At 38.8% G+C, this 21,239-nt stretch overlaps 1 protein-coding gene across 13 annotated transcripts in view; it reads left to right on the top strand.

Annotated features, from left to right (window-relative positions):
* FAM135A (family with sequence similarity 135 member A) overlaps positions 1-21,239 on the top strand; it is a 123,498-nt gene that overhangs the window by 80,877 nt on the left and 21,382 nt on the right. For 8 of the 13 annotated variants that reach the window (XM_067702854.1, XM_067702853.1, XM_067702856.1 and 5 more), the window contains 6 exons: positions 11,618-11,691; positions 13,031-13,185; positions 13,400-15,761; positions 17,267-17,433; positions 18,549-18,640; positions 19,140-19,237. In XM_067702854.1, coding sequence (XP_067558955.1) covers positions 11,618-11,691; positions 13,031-13,185; positions 13,400-15,761; positions 17,267-17,433; positions 18,549-18,640; positions 19,140-19,237 — 2,948 coding nt within the window. The remainder of the gene's footprint in view (positions 1-11,617; positions 11,692-13,030; positions 13,186-13,399; positions 15,762-17,266; positions 17,434-18,548; positions 18,641-19,139; positions 19,238-21,239) is intronic. The other 5 variants (XM_067702863.1, XM_067702862.1, XM_067702858.1 and 2 more) reach the window with 3 other exon arrangements.

Raw genomic sequence — 21,239 nt, 5'->3', positions numbered from 1 at the left:
AAAATGATACAACCACTTTGGAAGACAGTTTGACAGTTTCATATAAATCTAAACATACTCTTACATAATAATCCAGCTACCATGCTCTTTGGTATTTACCCAAATTAGTTAAAAACTTAGGTCTGCACAAAAACCTGCACTCAGATATTTACAGCAACTTTTTTTTTATAATTGCCAAAACTTAGATGTCCTTCATCAGGTGAATGGTTAAACAAACTGTTGTGCATTTACACGATGGAATATTTTTCAGTAATAAAAAGAAATAAGCTATCAAACCACGAAAAGACATAGAGAAACCTTAAAAGTATATCACTGCTAAATGAAAGAAGCCAATCTGAAGAGTTACCTATTATATGATTCCAATTCTATGACATTCTGGAAAAGGAAAAACTATAAATAAATAATCAGTGGTCGCCAGGGGCTCAGGGGGATTGGGAGAGAGTCTAGTGGGTGGAGCATAGGAGATTTTTAGGGCAGTAAAACTGTTCTCTATGATATCGTAATGGTGGATACGTGTCACTATACATTTGGCAAAGCCCATACAATTCACAACAACAAGGGTGAACCTTAATGTAAACGATGGACTTTAGTTAATAACAATGTATCAGTATTGGTTCGTCAGTTATAACAAATGCATCACCATAATACAAGACGTAAATAATAGGAGAAACTTGGGGGCTTGAGGTATAGATGGAACTCCCTATACTTTCTGATCAATTTTTCTCTAAACCTAAGACTGCTCTGAAAAACCTAGTCTATTAATTATTTAAAAAGAGAAAGAAAAGTGCTTGCCTGCTAATTCTAACACCTAGATCACCTTGGAGTCTACTTCTAACTGCTTTTATCTCTTGGTTGTAAGTTACATCTTCCAGCTTCTTTGCATGTCTAGTTGATGTTCTTCAGTGCTTGAAACAGTTGCTCCTGTATCTTGTGCAGTTTTGTAAGTTGTTTTCAGTACAGTCAATCCAATACTACTTGCTCTGTCATGGTCTAAGTAGAAGTTAAATAGTGCTTTTCAACCATGGCTGTACATTAGAATCACCTAGGGAACTTTAAAACTTACCAGTGCTGAATGAGGCCCAGGCATGGGTAATTTTTTTAAAATTCTCCAAGTGATTAACAGGGTTAGGCTTTTCCCTGAATACGAGCATTCTACTAGGGGGAGTGGGAGGTGAAATCTGGCCTCTCCTTCCCGGGGGCAGGTTGTATCTGCCTGTGGAAGGAGCACCTTTTTGTTTTTGTTTTGAATATAGTTCCCCTGGGCTATACAATAGGACCTTGTTGTTTATCTGTTCTATATATACTAGTTTGCATCTGCAAATCCCAAACTCCCACTCCTTCCCTCCCGCAACCCCCTCCCGCTTGGCAACGGCAAGTCTGTTCTCTAGTCTGTGAGTCTGTTTGTGTTTCATAGATAAGTTCATTTGTGTCCTACTTTAGATTCCACCTATAAGTAATATCATATGATATTTGTCTTTCTCTGTCTGACTTACTTCACTTAGTATGATCATCTCCAGGTCCATCCAAGTTCCTGCAAATGGCATTATTTCATTCTTTTTTATAGCTGAGTAGTATTCCATTGTATATATGTACCACATCTTCTTCACGCATTCACCTGTCAGTGGACATTTAGGTTGCTTCCATGTCTTGGTTATTGTGAATAGTGCTGCAAGGAACATTGGGGTGCATGTATCCTTTTGAATTAGAGTTTTCTCCAGATATATGCGCGGGAGTGGTATTGCTACATTATACGGTAGTTCTGTTTTTAGTTTTTTGAGGAATCTTCATTCTGTTCTGAAGGAGCACTTTTTTGAATTTGCCCTTCAAAGCTTCCATATGGATCAGCAGGACCCTGGATTCTAATGTGTAGCCACTAACTTCCCCTAACAAGGGTGGAGGGTCAGGAATTCTTATTAACTTTTACAGAGATTTTAAGATCATAACGTTTTCAAGTGTATTGATGCTTTCTGTGCTCTAGAAGAGGGAAAGAGTTAGAAATAACTTGTATAGCCATCCTTTCCCACTTAAAGGTTTCTTTACAATGATGTGTTATCTATTCAAAACATTGCACAGTTTGCATTTTTAAGAACTCATCTCTAAAACTACTTCATCTGATATTCCTTCAGTACAACTGTATCAATGAACCTTAATATATTAAGCTCTATCTTTTTTTAATAAAGTAGAAGTACTTTCTGAGAACATATTGTTTATTTGTAATATTTAGTTTGATGCCATTTATTTCCTATTTTGCAAGGTTTAGGCAGACTCCCATTGTTAATGTAATTATTAACATAAAATGTATTATAGCTTTTATGTGTATATACAAAAAACATGCCCAGAATTTTCAAGAAATAAGTCTACCCATAAGTGAATTTTGTTATCATCCAATATGTGCTTTCTAAAGGGCTGATTTTTTCCTTAAATTATTTTTGACCATTTTAAATGAAAACTTTCTAGTGTGCTTCATGGTTGCTTACCTTCTGAAGTAGAGTATATGGAACCTAATTTAGCCCTTTCAAAGTGACTTAGTTATCATTATCAATCTTGTGTAATCTATTCTGCTTTAATAGTACACTGGTGTCCTGTGCTCTCAAAAATGTCTGGATAGTAGATCCTCCATTAGAGAGGCCCAAGTTATATTAATTTTTTTTACTGATTTTATCTGCTTTTTATGGGAATTTTCTAGGTTTTCTTTAAGAGGGACCTTTTTGTTTCAGCATCAAGTTCTTATTTCCTTTGTCTATTATACTTATGTATACTTAATGCCTATATATACTATATATGCTCTACTTCTCCTTCTCCCTTGGTTTCATTTGCTCTTTATAACGTACTGTGGATTGAGAAAACAAATAACTTAAACCAGTAGGGGTTGTATCTAACAGTAAACATAAATCAGGTTTGTATAAAAAGAACTTAAAGAACATTTGTTCAGATAGCCTCATCCACCGGAGGGCAGACAGCAGAAGCAAAAAGCACTACAGCCCTGCAGCCTGTGGAACAAAAACCACATTCACAGAAAGATAGACAAGATGAAAGGGCAGAGGGCAATGTACCAGATGAAGGAACAAGGTAAAACCCCAGAAAAACAACTAAATGAAGTGGAGATAGGCAACCTTCCAAATAAAGATTTCACAATAATGATATTGAAGATGATCCAGGACCTCGGAAAAAGAATGGAGGCAAAGATCGAGAAGATGCGAGAAATATTTAACAGAGACCTAGAAGAATTAAAGAACAAACAACTAGAAGAATTAAAGGACAAACAAACAGAGATGAACAATACAATAACTGAAATGAAAAATACACTAGGAGAAATCAATAGCAGAATAACTGAGGCAGAAGAACAGATAAGTGACCCGGAAGACAGAAAGGTGGAATTCACTGCCGTGGAACAGAATAAAGAAAAAAGAATGAAAAGAAATGAAGACAGCCTAAGAGACCTCTGGGACTACATTAAATGCAACAACATTGGCATTATAGGGGTCTCAGAAGGAGAAGAGAGAGAGAAAGGACCCGAGAAAATATTTGAAGAGATTATAGTCGAAAATTTCCCTAACATGGGAAAGGAAATAGCCACCCAAGTCCAGGAAGCGCAGAGAGTCCCAGGCATGATAAACCCAAGGAGAAATACACCGAGACACATAGTAATAAAGTAGACAAAAGTTAACGACAAAGAAATATTATTGAAAGCAGCAAGGGAAAAATGACAAATAACATACAAGGGAAGTCCCATAAGGTTAACAGCTGATTTCTCAGCAGAAACTCTACAAGCCAGAAGAGAGTGGCATGATATATTTAAAGTGATGAAAGGGAAGAACCTACCACCAAGGTTACTCTACCCGGCAAGGATCTCATTCAGATTCGATGGAGAAATCAAAAGCTTTACATAGGAAGCAAAAGCTAAGAGAATTCAACACCACCAAACGAGCTCTACAACAAATGCTAAGGAACTTCTCTAAGTGGGAAACACAAGAGAAGAAAAGGACCTACAAAAACAAATCCATAACAATTAAGAAAATGGTAATAGGAACATACATATTGATAATTACGTTAAATGTAAATGGATTAAATGCCCCAAACAAAAGACACAGGCTTGCTGAATGGATGCGAAAACAAGACGCATATATATGCTGTCTACAAGAGACCCACTTCAGACCTAGGGACACATACAGACTGAAAGTGAGGGAATGGAAAAAGATATTCCATGCAAATGGAAATCAAAAGAAAGCTGAAGTGGCAATACTCATATCAGATAAAATAGACTTTAAAATAATGAATGTTACAAGAGACAAGGAAAGACACTACCTAATGATCAAGAGATTGATCCAAGAAAAAGATGTAACAATTATAAATATATATGCACCCATATATACATGGTGCACCCATATATATATGGTGCTTATGTATTGAGGTGCTCCTAAACATAGGAGCACCTCAATACATAAGGCAACTGCTAACAGCTCTGAAAGAGGAAATCAACAGTAACACAATAATAGTGGGGGACTTTAACATCTCACTTACACCAATGGACAGATCATCCATAATGAAAATAAATAAGGAAGCACAAGCTTTAAATGACACAATAGACCAGATAGATTTAATTGATATTTGTAGGACATTCCATCCAAAAACAGCAGATTACACTTCCTTCTCAAGTGCGCACAGAACATTCTCCAGGGTAGATCACATCTTGGGTCACAAATCAAGCCTCAGTAAATGTAAGAAAATTGAAATCATATCAAGCATCTTTTCCGACCACAGCACTATGAGATTAAGAATCAATTACAGAGGAAAAAAACGTAAAAACCACAAACACATGGAGGCTAAACAATACATTACTAAATAACCAAAAGATCACTGAGGAAATCAAAAAATGCCTAGAGACAAATGACAACGAAAACACGACTATGGGATGCAGCAAAAGCAGTTCTAAGAGGGAAGTTTATAGCAATACAAGCCTACCTCAGGAAGCAAGAAAAATCTCATAAACAATCTAACCCTATGCCTAAAGGAACTAGAGACAAAAGAACAAACAAAACCCAAAGTTAATAGAAGGAAAGAAATCATAAAGATCAGAGCAGAAATAAATGAAATAGAAACAAAGAAGACAATAGCAAAGATTGATAAAACGAAAAGCTTGTTCTTTGAGAAGATAAACAAAATTGATAAACCATTAGCCACACTCATCAAGGAAAAGAGGGAGAGGACTCAAATCAATAAAATTGGAAATGAAAAAGGAGAAGTTACAATAGACACCGCAGAAGTACAAAGCATCCTAAGAGACTACTACAAGCAACTCTGTGCCAATTAAATGGACAACCTGGAAGAAATGGACAAATTCTTAGAAAGGTATAACCTTCCAAGACTGAACCAGGAAGAAATAGAAAATATGCACAGACCAATCACAAGTAATGAAATTGAAACTATGATTTAAAATCTTCCAACAAACAGAAGTCCAGGACCAGATGGCTTCACAGGTGAATTCTTTCAAACATTTAGAGAAGAGCTAACATCCATCCTTCTCAAACTCTTCCAAAATATAGCAGAGGGAGGAACACTCCCAAACTCATTCTACGAGGCCACCATCACCCTGATACCAAAAACAGACAAAGATAACTACAAAAAATGAAAATTACAGACCAATATCACTGATGAATACAGATGCAAAAATCCTCAATAAAATACTAGCAAACAGAATCCAACAACACATTAAAAGGATCATACACCATGATCAACTGGGATTTATCCCAGGGATGCAAGGATTCTTCAATATACGCAAATCAATCAGTGTGATACACCATATTAACAAAGTGAGGAATAAAAACCGTATGATCATCTCAGTGGTTGCAGAAAAAGCTTTTCACAAAATTCAACACCCATTTATGATAAAAAGTCTCCAGAAAGTGGGTATAGAGGGAACCTACCTCAACATAATAAAGGCCATATATGACAAACCCACAGCAAACATCATTCTCAATGGTGAAAACCTGAAAACATTTCCTCTAAGATCAGGAACAAGACAGGGATGTCCACTCTCGCCACTGTTATTCAGCATAGTTTTGAAAGTCCTAGCCACGGCAACCAGAGAAGAAAAAGAAATAAAAGGAATACAAATTGGAAAAGAGGAAGTAAAACTGTCACTGTTTGCAGATGACATGATACTATACATAGAGAATCCTAAAGATGCCACCAGAAAACTACTAGAGTTTATCATTGAATTTGATAAAGTTGCAGGATACAAAATTAATGCACAGAAATCTCTTGCATTCCTACACACTGATGATGAAACATCTGAAAGAGAAATTAAGGAAACACTCCCATTTACCATTGCAACAGAAAGAATAAAATACCTAGGGAGGCAAAAGACCTGTGTGCAGAAAACTGTAAGATACTGATGAAAGAAATTAAAGATGATACAAACAGATGGAGAGGCATACTATGTTCTTGGACTGGAAGAATCAATATTTTGAAAATGACTCTACTACCCAAAGCATTCTACAGATTCAATGCAATCCCTGTCAGATTACCAATGGCATTTTTTACAGAACTAGAACAAAAAATCTTAAAATTTGTCTGGAGACACAAAAGACCCAGAATAGCCAAAGCAGTCTTGAGGGAAAAAAACGGAGCTGTAGGAATCAGACTCCCTGACTTCACACTATACTACAAAGCTACAGTAATGAAGATAATATGGTACTGGCACAAAAACAGAAATATACATCAGTGGAACAGGATAGAAAGCTCAGAGTTAGACCCACGCACCTATAGTCAACTAAACTATGACAAAGGAGGCAAGGATATACAATGGAGAAAAGACAGTCTCTTCAGTAAGTGGTGCTGGGAACACTGGACAGCCACATGTAAAAGCTACACCCCCTAACACCATACACAAAAATAAACTCAAAATGGATGAAAGACCTAAATGTAAGACTGGACACTATAAAACTCTCAGAGGAAAACATAGGAAGAACACTCTTTGACATAAATCACAGCAAGATCTTTTTTGATCCACCTCCTAGAGTAATGAAAATAAAAACAAAAATAAACAAATGGGACCTAATGAAACTTAAAAGCTTTTGCAAAGCAAAGGAAACTACAAACAAGACGAAAAGACAACCCTCAGAACGGGAGAAAATATTTGCAAACAAATCAACAAAGGATTAATCTGCAGAATATATAAACAGCTCATGCAGCTCAATATTAAAAAAACCAAACGACCCAATCCAAAAATGGGCAGATTAGACATTTCTCCAAAGAAGCCATACAGATGGCCAAGAAGCACATGAAAAGCTGCTCAACATCACTAATTATTAGAGAAATGCAAATCAAAACTACAATGAGGTATCACCTCACACCAGTTACAATGGGCATCATCAGAAAATCTACAGACAACAGATGCTGGAGAGGGTGTGGAGAAAAGGGAACCCTCTTGCACTGTTGGTGGGAATGTAAATTGATACAGCCACTATGGAGAACAGTATGGAGGTTCCTTACAAAACTAAAAATAGAATTACCATATGACCCAGCAATCGCACTACTGGGCATATACCCAGAGAAAACCATAATTCAAAAAGACACATGCACCCCAATGTTCACTGCAGCACTATTTACAATAGCCAGGTCATTGAAGCAACCTAAATGCCCATCGACAGATGAACGGATAAAGAACATGTGGTACACGTATACAATGGAATATTACCCAGCCATTAAAGGGAATGAAATAGTGCCATTTGCAGAGCCGTGGATGGAGCTAGAGACTGCAATGCAGAGTGAGCTAAGTCAGAAATAGAAAAACAAATATCGTACATTAACACATATATGTGGAACCTAGAAAAATGGTACAGATGAAGGAGTTCACAGGGCAGAAATAGAGACACAGGTGTAGAGAACAAATGTACGTACACCAAGCAGGGACAGTGGTGGGCGGGGGTGTGGGATGAACTGGGGGATTGGGATTGACGTGTATACACTAATAGGTATAAAATGGATGACTAATGAGAACCTGCTGTATAAAAAAAAATTAAATTCAAAACAAGAAACATTTGTTCAGTGAACATTTGTGAGGTGCCTTCTTTCTTCAAGGCAACATAGATAATATATCACATATTTGGACTCTGCACTACAGATTAGAATCTAACCTGGATGAGCATGTATAAAATTATTATAGTAAATATTATAATAATATGTGATTAATATATTAAATTATAATAAATATAGTTATATTAATAACTACTTATTAAAATTATTATAGTAAGCATTGCTTAGCAATTTAAACAACCTATTAGGGTGAACATAGATAAAGGAACATTTAACTCTTTAAAGCACTATAAACACCCATTTTGAACCCTTAAAGCCTTTTTTTAACGTCCTAGTTAAATTTTGAATAGTTGATATTGCCAAATAAGTGGATTCTTTAAAGTTAGGGTACATACTCAAAACGTGTCTTACAGATATATATATATATATATATACCAAAGTATTAATATCTGTTACTCATATCCTGAGTTTGTAAATTTGACATTTTTTTCTGTGCCTGCCTTTTGCCCAGAATTAAGCTGTGCTGCCATCAGGTGGCAGTGATGCCTTAGTGATGGCCTCACAGTGCTGTGCCAGCCTTTTTCCTCACGGGTTGCCACTGCCCGGAAATCAGGGCAGGAGAAAGTTCAGACAGAGAGCCTCGTCTGGGAGCAGAGAGGAAAGGAAAGACTTTATGATAACAGGGAGTCTTAATGAAGAAGGGAAGGGATCAGTGGTTGGAGCACAAGTCTTGACACTTTTCTCAAGTCTTTATTTGAATCCCATGTGTATCACAGCCCAGCTATGTTGTCTTGCCTCACTTGTTAAATGAAGAAATATCCACTTCATAGGGTTTTTATATGGTTCAAATCAAAGAATGAAACTAAAGTGCTTAGCACGGAGCCTGGTAGGGAGGATGCTGTCCAGAAATGATGGTTCTTATTGTAGGGATCAGGGAAGGTGGGAAGGCAGGCCCAGCTGCAGCTGCAGGAATCCAGATGACTTCAGGCTGCATTTCTTTACACTTTACAGCCCTCGGGGAAAATACCTCTAACAGACAGGCAGGCAGGCAGGCAGGCAGATAGCTTTTCCTCATGTCTCCCGTAGTGTTGGAGAGGAAGAAGGGGCCGTCAGCAGCATTTGAAGGTGAAAACAGTTGCATCCTTCCCACAGATGTTTCGTTGCCCCCGTCAACTTGTCCCTCTGAAGACCTAGTCTCACCAACTCAGGGAGACAAGCTTAGGAAGTCAGAAACTCAACTGGCTATAACTTGATGATGAATAAAATGTTTCTTCAATTCACTGTACATTTTTTTTTTTTTTTTTGGCTGCATTGGATCTTCATTGCTGCACGCAGGCTTTTCTCTAGTTGCGGTGAGCGGGGGCTACTCTTTGTTGCGGTGCATGGGCTTCTTGTGGTGACTTCTCTTGTTGGGGAGCATGGGCTCTAGGCGCACGGGCTTCAGTAGTTGTGGCACGTGGGCTCAGTAGTTATGGCTCACGGGCTCTAGAGCGCAGGCTCAGTAGTTGTGGTGCACGGGCTTAGTTGCTCCGCGTCAGGTGGGACCTTCCCAGACCAGGGCTGGAACCCGTGTCCACTGCATTGGCAGGCAGATTCTTAACCACTGCACCACTAGGGAAGCCCTGAGAAGTGTACAAATCTGTTTAATATAAGTTTTATGTGACAAGGTAGCCTTCATAAGGAAATGAAGACCCAAAGAAACAGACCTGAGTATTTTGTGATAGGCTTGATGAAGAGTTGACAGTTCATGAAGGAATACGATAGGTTAAGGAGTATGAAGTAATTGTAGTAAACCGAGGGAATTTATTAGCAAGGCCTGTTTGTAGGCTTCTTCTTGCCATTCCTTTGTTTTGGGAGATAAGAATGGACATTTCATTCCTCTGGGTATAGTGAGGGCACCTCTCACATGAAGGTTTTATGACCTGTTTTAGGGGAGAAGGGTTGGTGAGGAGGTCAGGGTGACTTTCCTGCTCTTCCTTTTCTTAAATTTCTTCACCTTAAGATATTCAGTATGCCAAGGTGCCATAATTTGGGGTAGCATGTCCAGAACCCCATCACCACCAGCCTCTCCTCTCTTTTTTAAAATACAAGGGGGAGCGTATAATACATAATTTTCTGCATTTGGCTTTTAAAATATTTGACTCTTTTTTTGAATATGTTTTTTTTGGCTGCGTTGAGTCTTTGCTGCTGCCCGCAGGCTTTCTCTAGTGGTGGTGAGCGGGAGCTACTCTTCGTTGCGGTGAGCGGGCATCTCATTGCAGTGGCTTCTCTTACTGTGGAGCACGGGCTGTAGGCGTGCAGGTTTCAGTAGTTGCAGCACACTGGCTCAGTAGTTGGGGCACATGGGCCCTAGAGCATGCGGGCTTCAGCAGTTGTGGCACGTGGGCTCAGTAGTTGCAGCGCGAGGGCTCTAGGCCATGTGGGCTTCAGTAGTTGTGGTGCGGGCTTGAGTAGTTATGGCTTGCAGGCTCTAGAGCGCAGGCTCAGTAGTTGTGGCACACAGGCTTAGTTGCTCCGTGACATGTGGGATCTTCCCAGACCAGGGCTCGAACCCATGTCCCCTGCATTGGCAGGTGGATTCTTAACCACTGCGCCACCAGGGAAGCCCCTCATTGTACATTTAAAACCAAAGACCCCTAAGTTTTACTTCCCTTTAGAAAAAAATCTTAGGTGTAATATAATTCCAAGATATAATATCATTTCTCTCTCCTCCATGTACCCTTCAAACAAAATATCTTTTCCATCCCCTTACTGTTGCTCCAGTGCTGACAAAGCCTTTTCCTGCATAGTTAGAAATGAAAGGGTCAGAATACAAATATGATGGAAGAAATATTCAACTACATTTGACCAGTATTTACCAAGTACTTGCTTCTGTAACATACTAAGACATATTTTGGGGGGATAGCAAAGATCATCCAAAACACAGTTCCTACTCTAATGTGTTCCTACCCATTAGGAGGGGAGACAGTTCACATATACAATTATTTTAAGAAAAAATGTGGTGAATGCTACAGTGGTAATTGTAATAGCTTATATTTATAGACACTTTCCAGATTAAAAACTGCTATCAAATACATTATCTTGTTTATTCTTTGCAATAACCCCCTATGAAGAATAAGTATTAAGTGTAATTGAAAAGGAGTCATCGAGGCTCCAAGGTGAAATGCCGAAGGTCACAGAGCCAGCGAGTCCACCATCAGCTCAGCTGGTGTGTACTGGGATGCCTGGCACAGAGCACCAGGGAGTTCTAGCTGATCCCACCATTCTTCTGTGCACTGGGTGCTGTTCTTGGTGTGGGGATGTAGTGGTAAATAAGACAGACAGAATCCCCATCTTCAAGGAGGATGAATGGTGGATCCATAATGTAAAACGAAATTTCTTACCTACATTCTATTCTTTCTTCTAACTCCTGCGGTAAGTACCAAAATACAGTGCTTTGGCCACCCTGAGGAGGGAGAGTAATTCTCACAGGGATGGTTATGGAGGGCCTCGCAAAGGGGGTTTCTTTCCCTGCCACCCAGTTCCTGATTGACTTTTTAAATGTGCCATGTTATTCATACTCCCTTTTGGGATTTTCCAGGTGCGCAGATTTTCTGAGGCATTCTTTTGTTTTGAGCATCCGAGAGAAGCTGCCATTGCATACCAGGAACTTCAGTGAGTAGCATAAATCCAAAATTCAAATGATTCTATTTCCTTTTACATAAGATATCATCTCAGAATTTATCAGTGACAGAATATACAATATTTACAATGAAAGAAATTAGGAGAATGTGAAGTTTAGAAAGCTCCTGTTTAGTCAAATTGCATTTAATCTTATGCATTCCTTCACTAAAGACCCCGCCCTTACATAAAGAAGTGTACTGTGCCGTTACCCCTCCCCACACAGATCTACCCCACCCTTGGGAGTCCCACGCAGCCCTGGCTCCAGCCTTTCATTTGGCCGTCTTGTTGTATTTTTATCTTCACAGGTCAGAATCTCTTACATTTATCATTATGTATTACATATTTTCACAGGTAGTCTGACTGACACTTCCTGCTGTTATGTAAAAGATTTACAATTCAAATATCCTGAGTAGATGCCTTCCACTTTCCCTACTGAGTACATTTAGATCTGGTTTTCTTTGGCTTTAAAGAATATTTTGAGGACATTATGTTGAGTGAAAGAAGTCAGACATAAAAGAGTAAAGAATATATGACTCTGTTTATATGAAGTTCTGGAACACATAAGACTAAGGTGGAGCAAGTCAGAAGAGTGGGTGTCTTGGTGTCGACTTGGGCTGGGAGTTTGCCTGGAAAGACGTGAGAGTACTCTCTGGACAGGTGGAAAATGTTCTGTATCGCGTGTCCGTTTGTCAGAATCGTGCAGCCAAGATTTGTTTGTTTCAGTGCACGTGAAGTATATGCCCCAACAGACAACTCTCAATAATCATAGGGTGTGTAGGTAGGCAGTGAGTGGAGATACAGACAAAGCAAGAAGGGAAAACGTTTGTTGATGGGGCTTATGGTGCTGTTCTGTGTACTTTGATTTGTTTCAAATTTTCCGTAAGAAAGTTTTTTTAAAAAAACTATTTTGCATTAGAAAGCTATATACCTTTTTTAAAATAGCTGTTAATTGTATTCATCAGTACATGTTAACTTTTTTTTTCAACATTATCATCAAATCGTTAGCAGGCATTTGAGCTTTTGGTCTTTCTCCTCTGTGCTATTCTCAGCTAATTAGGATGTTCAGACATTAAGCACAGAAGACTCACTTTGAAATGACATTTAAAAGTATAGAAGAGTATAATAGAAATTAAATAACTTATCAGTAAACAATAATTTTATTAGTAATTTTTGTCAACAAACCATAATTTTCATCGTACCAGTTTTTATCTCTGACCAAGGAGCTCTTTCGTAAGGAGGCTGTCTTGAGGAGGGGTGGTCCTGGAGAGACGATGAGGTGAAATTGGTGTGCTTGTCTAGATTGCAGTCTGACGTAAGACATGTTTTTCAGTGCTCAGAGTCACCTCCAGATGTGCACCGCTCTCAAAAACACTTCCTTCTGCAGCTCCCTCCCACCCCTGCCTATTGAGTGCAGTGAATTAGACGGAGACCTCAATTCATTACCTGTGATCTTTGAAGACAGGTATTTAGATGCGGTCGCTGAGGGTAAGTGTAATCTAAGTAAATACGGAAGCTGCGTGTGTCATTCTCAGTGTATTCTGATATACATAAAGCCATTCCGTAATGTGGGGCTGTTTCCCCCCTCCAGGTTTATTTATTTTTGAGGATATTAGAAAGTTATAGTCAGAGAAAGTAGTCTTGATCATATGAGTTCTTATACCTCGTTTTAAACCTGAATTTCTTTTTCTTTGGATAAAAGACTTAGATGCACCCTGGATGGGAATTCAGAGTCTTCAGAGATCAGAGTCCAGTAGAATGGATAAATGTGAGACTGAAGAAAGCTCTCTAGCTGGACTTTCCAGCCCAGAGTTGAAAGTCAGACCTGCTGGGGCCTCCAGTTTTTGGTCTACAGAAGGTGAAAAGCAGCTAACAAAGTCTCTAAAAGGAAAGAATGAAGAATCAAATAAATCCAAGGTTAAGGTTACTAAGCTCATGAAAACAATGAAACCTGAAAACACAAAAAAATTAATAAAACAGAACTCTAAGGATTCTGTGGTTTTGGTAGGCTACAAATGTTTGAAAAGTACAGCATCAAATGATCTCTTTAAAAGCTTTGAAGGCAATCTTTCACATAGTCAGAAGGAAGGTCTGGACACCACAATATGTGGATATAATTTTGACCTAAAGACCTACATCAGACAGACAAGTCAAAAGGAAGCTAGCTATTTGCCAGCTGATACAGAGAGAACTGAACAAAAGTCTCCAGATATTGAAAATATGCAACCAGACCTGTTTGATCCTTTGAACTCTGGCAGCCTAAATCTTTGTGCAAATTTGTCCATTTCAGGTAAACTTGATATCTCCCAGGATGATAGTGAAGTTGCACAAGTGGAACACAGTGTGGCATCCAGAAGTTCATCAGATGATTGCCATGATCATCAAACTGCCCCCACTTCGGGAGTTAGGACAATTGAAGTAAAGCCCTCTAATAAAGACCCTTTCGGTGGAGAGAAAATAACTGTTAAAATAGGACCTTGGACAGAGCTTCGACAAGATGAAGTCTTTGTGGACAGTTTACAACTACCCAACTTTGAGTCCTTAGACTCTAACGGTAAATCTAAACCTATAGAACTAACACTTGAAAAGGAAGCTTTGCAGGAAGCAAAGTGTCGTTCTGTTGGAGAATCATTAGCTAAGCTAAGAAGTAATCAACCTGCTTCTTCTACAAGAGAATATCATGTTGTAGTGAGTGGAGACTCAATTAAGTTACCAGATATTAGTGCCACATGTGCCTCATCTCGGTTCTCAGATTCAGGTGTGGAAAGTGAACCAAGCTCTGTTGCAACACATCCAAACCCTGACCTAGTCTTTGAAACTGTACAAGGGCAAGGTCTTTCCAATAACGAAAGGTTATTTCCTCAGCTTTTGATGAAGCCGGATCATAATGTAAAGTTTTCAGTAGGCAGCCACTGCACTGAGAGCACAAGTGCTTTCAGTGAGATCCAGTCATCCTTAACGTCCATAAACTCTCTGCCTTCTGACGATGAGCTGTCACCTGATGAAAATCCTAAGAAATCTGTTGTACCTGAATGCCACCTAAGCGATAGCAGAACCGTGTTGAATCTAGGAACAATTGATGTGCCAAAGTGTGACGATAGGAAGAAGTCAAGTATTATCTTGCAACAGCAGAGTGTCGTGTTTTCAGGGCATTTGGACAATGAAATGATAGCAATACATTCCTTAAATTCAAACACTAAAGACCCTTTACAATTTGTTTTTTCAGACGAAGGTACTTCCAGTGATGTGAAAAGTAGTTGCAGCTCCAAACCTAACTTGGACACTTCATGTAAAGACTCCCAGAGCCCTGATAAATCTAGTGACCCTGCAGGGACCGCAGTTCCGTTAAGTTCAGGACTGGTTTGTTCAGGCATCCCTTGTGTCGTTTCAGGTTCCATTTCTACCAGGACAGACGTCAGTGAAGATAGAACTGTGAAAAGAAAAAATAGCGATGCGTTAAATCTCAAACAAATGTATTCAGAAGCCCCTACGGTTAAAGATGAAACGCACCTGGGTACAGGTGACCCTTTTTCAGCCAGTCCTGATATGGTAAAGCAAGGGCTTGTGGAAAATTATTTTGGCTGTCAGAGCAGTACAGATACTTCTGACACGTGTACTATTAGCTACAGCAATTCAGTTAGCCCTCAGAAGGAAGCTTCTGACAAAGAAATTAGTCACCTTCAGCAGGACCAGGATAAAGAGGAGGAGGAAGAAGAGCAGGACCAGCAAATGGTTCAAAACGGGTATCATGGGGAGACAGATGACCCCGCCCCAGGTGGGGCGGCACGTGCTCACTGGGCAGACCGAGGCGCCCCAGGAGGAGAAGGGTCTATCAAATCCGGAAGGATTAGCACTGACCATCTGAGGGATGGTATAACCGTGCCTACTGTCTGTACCTCCGGCTGTCTGTCCTTCCCATCTGCACCACGAGAGTCTCCTTGCAGTGTTAAGTATTCTTCTAAGAGTAAATGTGATGCCATTACAAAGCAGCCAAGCAGCGCTTCTTACAACTTCACCTCATCACTGTCCTGGTATGAAAATTCACCAAAACCTCAAATACAAGCGTAAGTAATGGAGCACAATAGCACGTGCTACTAGAGAGAGAGAGAGAGAACATATATGTATATTTCTCCAGTAACATACATATTTCACGTTCTCTGGTTTCTGTAATACAGAAAGTGCTTCTTCGACTAGCTGTCTGAAATGGAGCAGTGAACTCACTATGCTCTTTGACAGACAGACCTGCAGTTCCCAGTATGATTGTCCTGTTCTGTAGGCTCGACTTGCCTGATACAGATTTTCCATTGGTAACTTTATGGTAGAAGTATGGCATAACTGAGACTAAAACCCTTTTTTTCCCATCAATACCTCATCTCTCCCCTGGTTAACTCCTAGACAAAAGTTAGGTTTTATATCTAGCAAATAAGGACAATATTAGATAATTGCTAGAAACTTCCTAAAGCCTACCAGACTTAGATTGCCTCAGCTAAGTCAGTGTTTCCAGAATTGGGATTTCATGGGCCCGTAAAAAAATCCAGAAAATTTTGAGCATGACATAGGTTTACTAGCATGGCATTGGTTTTCTACTACCTTAGTCCAGATGGAATTATAATCCCTGGAATAAAATGTCTGGGCATATCTACTGTAGGTTTTTTAAGTTCCCAGATCATTCTGATGTATACACATAAGTAAGACCCATGGTGCCCACACCTAGTGAACCCAGCAAGGTGAGAAGAGCCCATTGAAGACTTGTAATGTGCCGGGAAGCTGAAGGTTGCATCACCTCCTGGGTACCTCAGACTCTTCTGAGTCATTAGTGCAAGCAGTGGTCTGTATTCTTCACCCAGTGTGTCCTGCTCAGTTTAGTGTTCATCAGCTTCTTGGAGTTTTATCAGTTCAAATGATCTAATGTTACGATAGTTAATAATCTTTGATGTTCTCAGTCCCCAAGTTGATTAGAAATGTCACTTATTCTATCAGTAAATGAGTGTATGCCACCAATTTTATTTAATCACATCCCCCTCTTAGTTCTGTTCCTTCTTATTGGTATTTTTAGAGAAAAATACAAATAACCTCATCTACTAAATACTATACCTACCATTCTCACTGCTACACTGTGTAGAATATCTCTTTCTTTGCCTTTTATATAAGATTAAAAAGGAGCAAAGAGGGTAAGATTTGATCACAGGGTCAGCATCAGACTGTCCTCTGTGCAGTACTTCTCCCGTCTTTTCTATGCATACAGTATAAAATTCAGCAGAAAGCATAACTCCATTCCCAGTGTTTTCTTAGTGGATTTCAAGTTTAAAAGAATATTTTTAAGTGATGTCAGGCTTTAAATACTCATTGTATTTGATCAGAATATGTACTAAGAAATAGTAAAAAAAAAAAAAAAGTACTCTCTGATTGCTAAATCATTTAGGTGAGCCCACATATTTTCATTATTTAAAATCAAATATTTCTGGGTTTCCTCTTCTGCAGTTCTCTAAATGCAGCAGATTATCTTTTGGGTTCTAAAAACTGAATATAATACTTAGTAACGAATGTCTTTTACACTGTTTTGCTTCAGCTTCCTTCAGGCGAAAGAAGAATTGAAGCACCTTAAGCTCCCCGGGTTCATGTACAGCGATGTCCCTCTTCTGGCGTCCTCAGTGCCCTATTTCTGTGTGGAAGAGGAGGAAGAGGGTTGTTCCGAAGGCGGAGTCCATCTCATTGTGTGTGTGCACGGCCTGGACGGTACGTAACGTCTGCACGTGTAACCCGTAGCATCTCAGTCTTTTCTTTTCCTAGTAGATCTCATTTAGTTTTATTTTAATCTTTGACCTGAAAAAAGATTTCTGAATTGCTGATATTAATTAAATCTTAAATACTCTCTAAAACAGAGATGTGCTTAATTTTGCTGAGTATAATATTAGAGTTCTTTGTAAAGTAAATTTTCCATGGGATTGACATCCACACGCCAACATTTTATTTATTTTAACTTCGGATTTTTCTGTCTTCTCTCTTTTTATTATTTTTGTCAGCTGTCACCTCGTGGCAATCATTTTGTCTCCCTTTGATCATCTTTCTGCTTCCCTTTTAGCTTGCTGCTTTAAACCTTATGGACAAGAAAAATCAATACCTAAGAATTAAAGATTCACTGATTAATCAGGGTACAACTTAACTTCTTAATACCTTGTTTCACTGCTGTGGTTTTGTGACAGCTGTTTCGGTTACTCGACAGCCTATTTTTCTTGGTTAGGAGCTATGTTAGAAGACACCAAATATCTCTGGACTAGCAGACTACTCCTGTGTTATAAGGTGATTCTGTAGCGACAAACTGACAAAAGAGCCTATGGATTATAAAAATGCTAAACACAGGTCTGAGCTAGTAAATTCTTATGAAATTGGAGATTTTTCTTTAAGAAAAACAAAACCGTGACTCAAGGAATAAAAGATCTCTAATACTAACCTCTTTCCCCCCACTAATAAAATTTTCAAAGAATTATCCTCCAAGAAAGGCTTCTTGGCCCAGTAGAATCTCTGGTAAATTCCTCTCTGAAATCTTCAAGAAACACACTATCCCATGTTATAGGGAGGAAGACAGACACACTGCTGGGGGGACGGGGGCGGTGGCGAGAGCATCAGTGCGACCAGACCTCTGAAGAGACAGGCTGTTGGAGGCCATTGCCAGCTGATGGAAATCTGCTGTGAAATAGACACTGAGGATTCTGGTTCCCAGGGCCTTGTCTCTTCACAGCTGGCATAGGCCTACGCTTGTCCCCAAGAAGTGTAACAGTATGAGGGTGCGCATTGTACCTTTTGCTTTATCTCGTCCCTTAGGTATAACTTTGATTTTCTTCATTTTCTAGGTAACAGTGCAGATCTCCGGTTAGTAAAAACTTACATTGAACTTGGACTGCCTGGGGAAAGAATTGATTTTCTTATGTCTGAGAGAAATCAGGTACAGATAGCTGTGTTTTCAGTGGAAGCACACATTTTTCTACCAGTTTCTACCTAAATATTTGCTGACTGCAAAACGCCTGTAGTAGTAGATATAATTTTTCTGACTTCTATGAAGTTTAACAATTAATGTGTAGCCTAAGGAAGTAGAAGCGATTTACAGTTTGATTTATGAGCTTTTTACATGTGCAAAATTCCTAGAATTTCACATTCTGTGCAAATATTTTAATTAAACCATTATAAATAACCTTATGTTCAGTGTTGATAATGGACTAAACGATTACCTAAATGAAGTGTTAAGAACAGTGAGCCTTTTTTTCCCCTAGAAATTCACTACTTGTTCATTTTAATATAATGAATATTACATTCACTAACTTCTTTAAAAACCACTGGTCTTTAACCATATTTTCAATACCTAAATTAAAAATAATGTTTATATTCAGTGTTTTATGTAATTACACATATTCAGTATATAACATATCTATTTCGCTTTTGTTTAGAATGATACTTTCGCTGATTTTGATAGCATGACTGATCGCCTTCTGGACGAGATAATACAATATATTCAGATATATAGTCTAACAGTCTCAAAAATAAGGTAACTTCTATAATATTACATAAATGGTTTTTATATCTTTATGAATTATAAAAAAATCACACAGAATTTCTGGTAATTTTGTTGTCCTATTCTGAAATATAGGATACCGCAACTCTAATTTAAAGAGAATAAAAATAAAAAGATTTTAGGGAAAGACCACATATTATATAATTCTGTTTATATGAATTGTCCAGAATTGGCAAAATTATAGAGACAGAGGTAGATCAGTGACTGCTTAGGGCTGGGGGAGAGGGGAGATAGTGGGGGGCGGGGGGGGCGGTGATAGCTAAAGAATGTAGGGTTGGACTTCCCTGGTGGTGCAGTGGTTAAGCATCCGCCTGCTGATGCAGTGGACACGGGTTCGAGCCCTGGTCCGGGAAGATCCCACATGCCACGGAGCAACTAAGCCTGTGCACAACTACTGAGCCTGCGCTCTAGAGCCCACGAACCGCAACTATCGAGCCCGCGTGCCACAACTACTGAAGCCTGTGCGCCTAGAGCCCATGCTCCGCAACAAGAGAAGCCACCGCAATGAGAAGCCCGCGCACCGCAACAAGGAGTAGCCCCCCCCCACTCGCCACAACTAGAGAAAGCCTGCGCGCAGCAACGAAGACGCAACATGGCCAAAAATAAATAAATAAAATGATTTTAAAAAAAAAAAAGAATGTAGGGTTTCTTTTTAAGGTGGTGAAATATTCTAAAATTTCTTGTAGTGATGGCTGCACTACTCCGTAAATACACTAAAAAGCGTTGAGTTGTACACCTTAAACGGCTGAATTGTATGGTATGTGAATGATATCTCAGTAAAGCTGTTACCAAAAAGAAAGGTTATAGGGAAATGGATATATATTTAAAAAATGAAACTGTAAAAATACTTTCAACATGTCATGACTATACTTTGAGAGTCAGCTTTCCACAAGCAGGAGATGATGATCAAATCAACATGTCTTATTATTTAATCACAGATGTTGTGAATAGACATGGGGGAGAGAAAAGCATTTGTTTCTTCTAGTCCGGTAAGAATTAAAGAAAAAGTCAAAACTAATCTTCCTGCCTCAAAAAGAGCAGAGTAAACTGATGAGTTTCATATCCCAGCTGGGTTAGAGGAGGAAGCTGGCTCTTTATACTCTAGGCTTTTGTAGAGTTTGCTTCCTCTTGGAAGTACAGAGTAGGGACAGAGAACAGAGAGAGCAGGTTTTTATTTGAAGTCACCGTTTAAAAACAGATTTCTGTTAAAATATGGTGGGAGATGCAAGTATGTGGAGGGTGGAGAGAGATTGTTTTCTTGTTCTAGTCATTCTCATTTGTGGATTTTTCATCTGTTTACTAAATTTTCTATAGTCATCTTGTATTCCTTTTATTAATTTGTTATTTTATGATGAGAAAATAAGTCTATTTTTTCAGTTCTTTTATTCATCCACGAAAGTATGCCCTCTTCTAGATTAGATGGTCAGTTATAATCAACCATTATCCAAAAGCTTGATTTGGTTGAATGAGGACTGTTCGTTATCAAACTTTACTTCACAGCTTCAGGAAGTTTGCAGCTTCTCACTAGTTATGTCTGTAAATTAGTTATATCTGTAAACCACTTTTAAGACAGCTTTCAGCCTTTCTTCTTTCACTGTTAATTGTCCCGAGGGATTCATAAACTGTCTATCATAAAATAATGGTAGGCAAAAAGGCTCTTTTGATTTAAACTATTCCTTAATAAAGGTGAAAAGCTTTATAAGTATTAGTTATTCTTTTGGTATAATTTTAGACTTACTGTCAGAAAATGCACATTTTTTTTCCTGTGGCTTGAAAGTACTTAGTCAGAGAACTCCCCACCTTGGAGTGTGGACCAGAGAATAAGAGAAATGGGGATATAATGTCTCCTAAATCATGCTTATACGTATAACTTCATTATTTTGTTTTAAATCATGACTTGACAGGTAAATAATTGGTGTGTGTACCTAAAGATGCAAATTTATCATCTAGTCAATGTATTAGCGCTTTTAAAATG

Source organism: Pseudorca crassidens, chromosome 13 (assembly GCF_039906515.1).
Source record: "Pseudorca crassidens isolate mPseCra1 chromosome 13, mPseCra1.hap1, whole genome shotgun sequence".
Taxonomy (NCBI): Eukaryota; Metazoa; Chordata; class Mammalia; order Artiodactyla; family Delphinidae; genus Pseudorca; species Pseudorca crassidens.
Note: the sequence above shows the minus strand (reverse complement) of the source record. Positions and strands in the feature narration are given on the sequence as shown.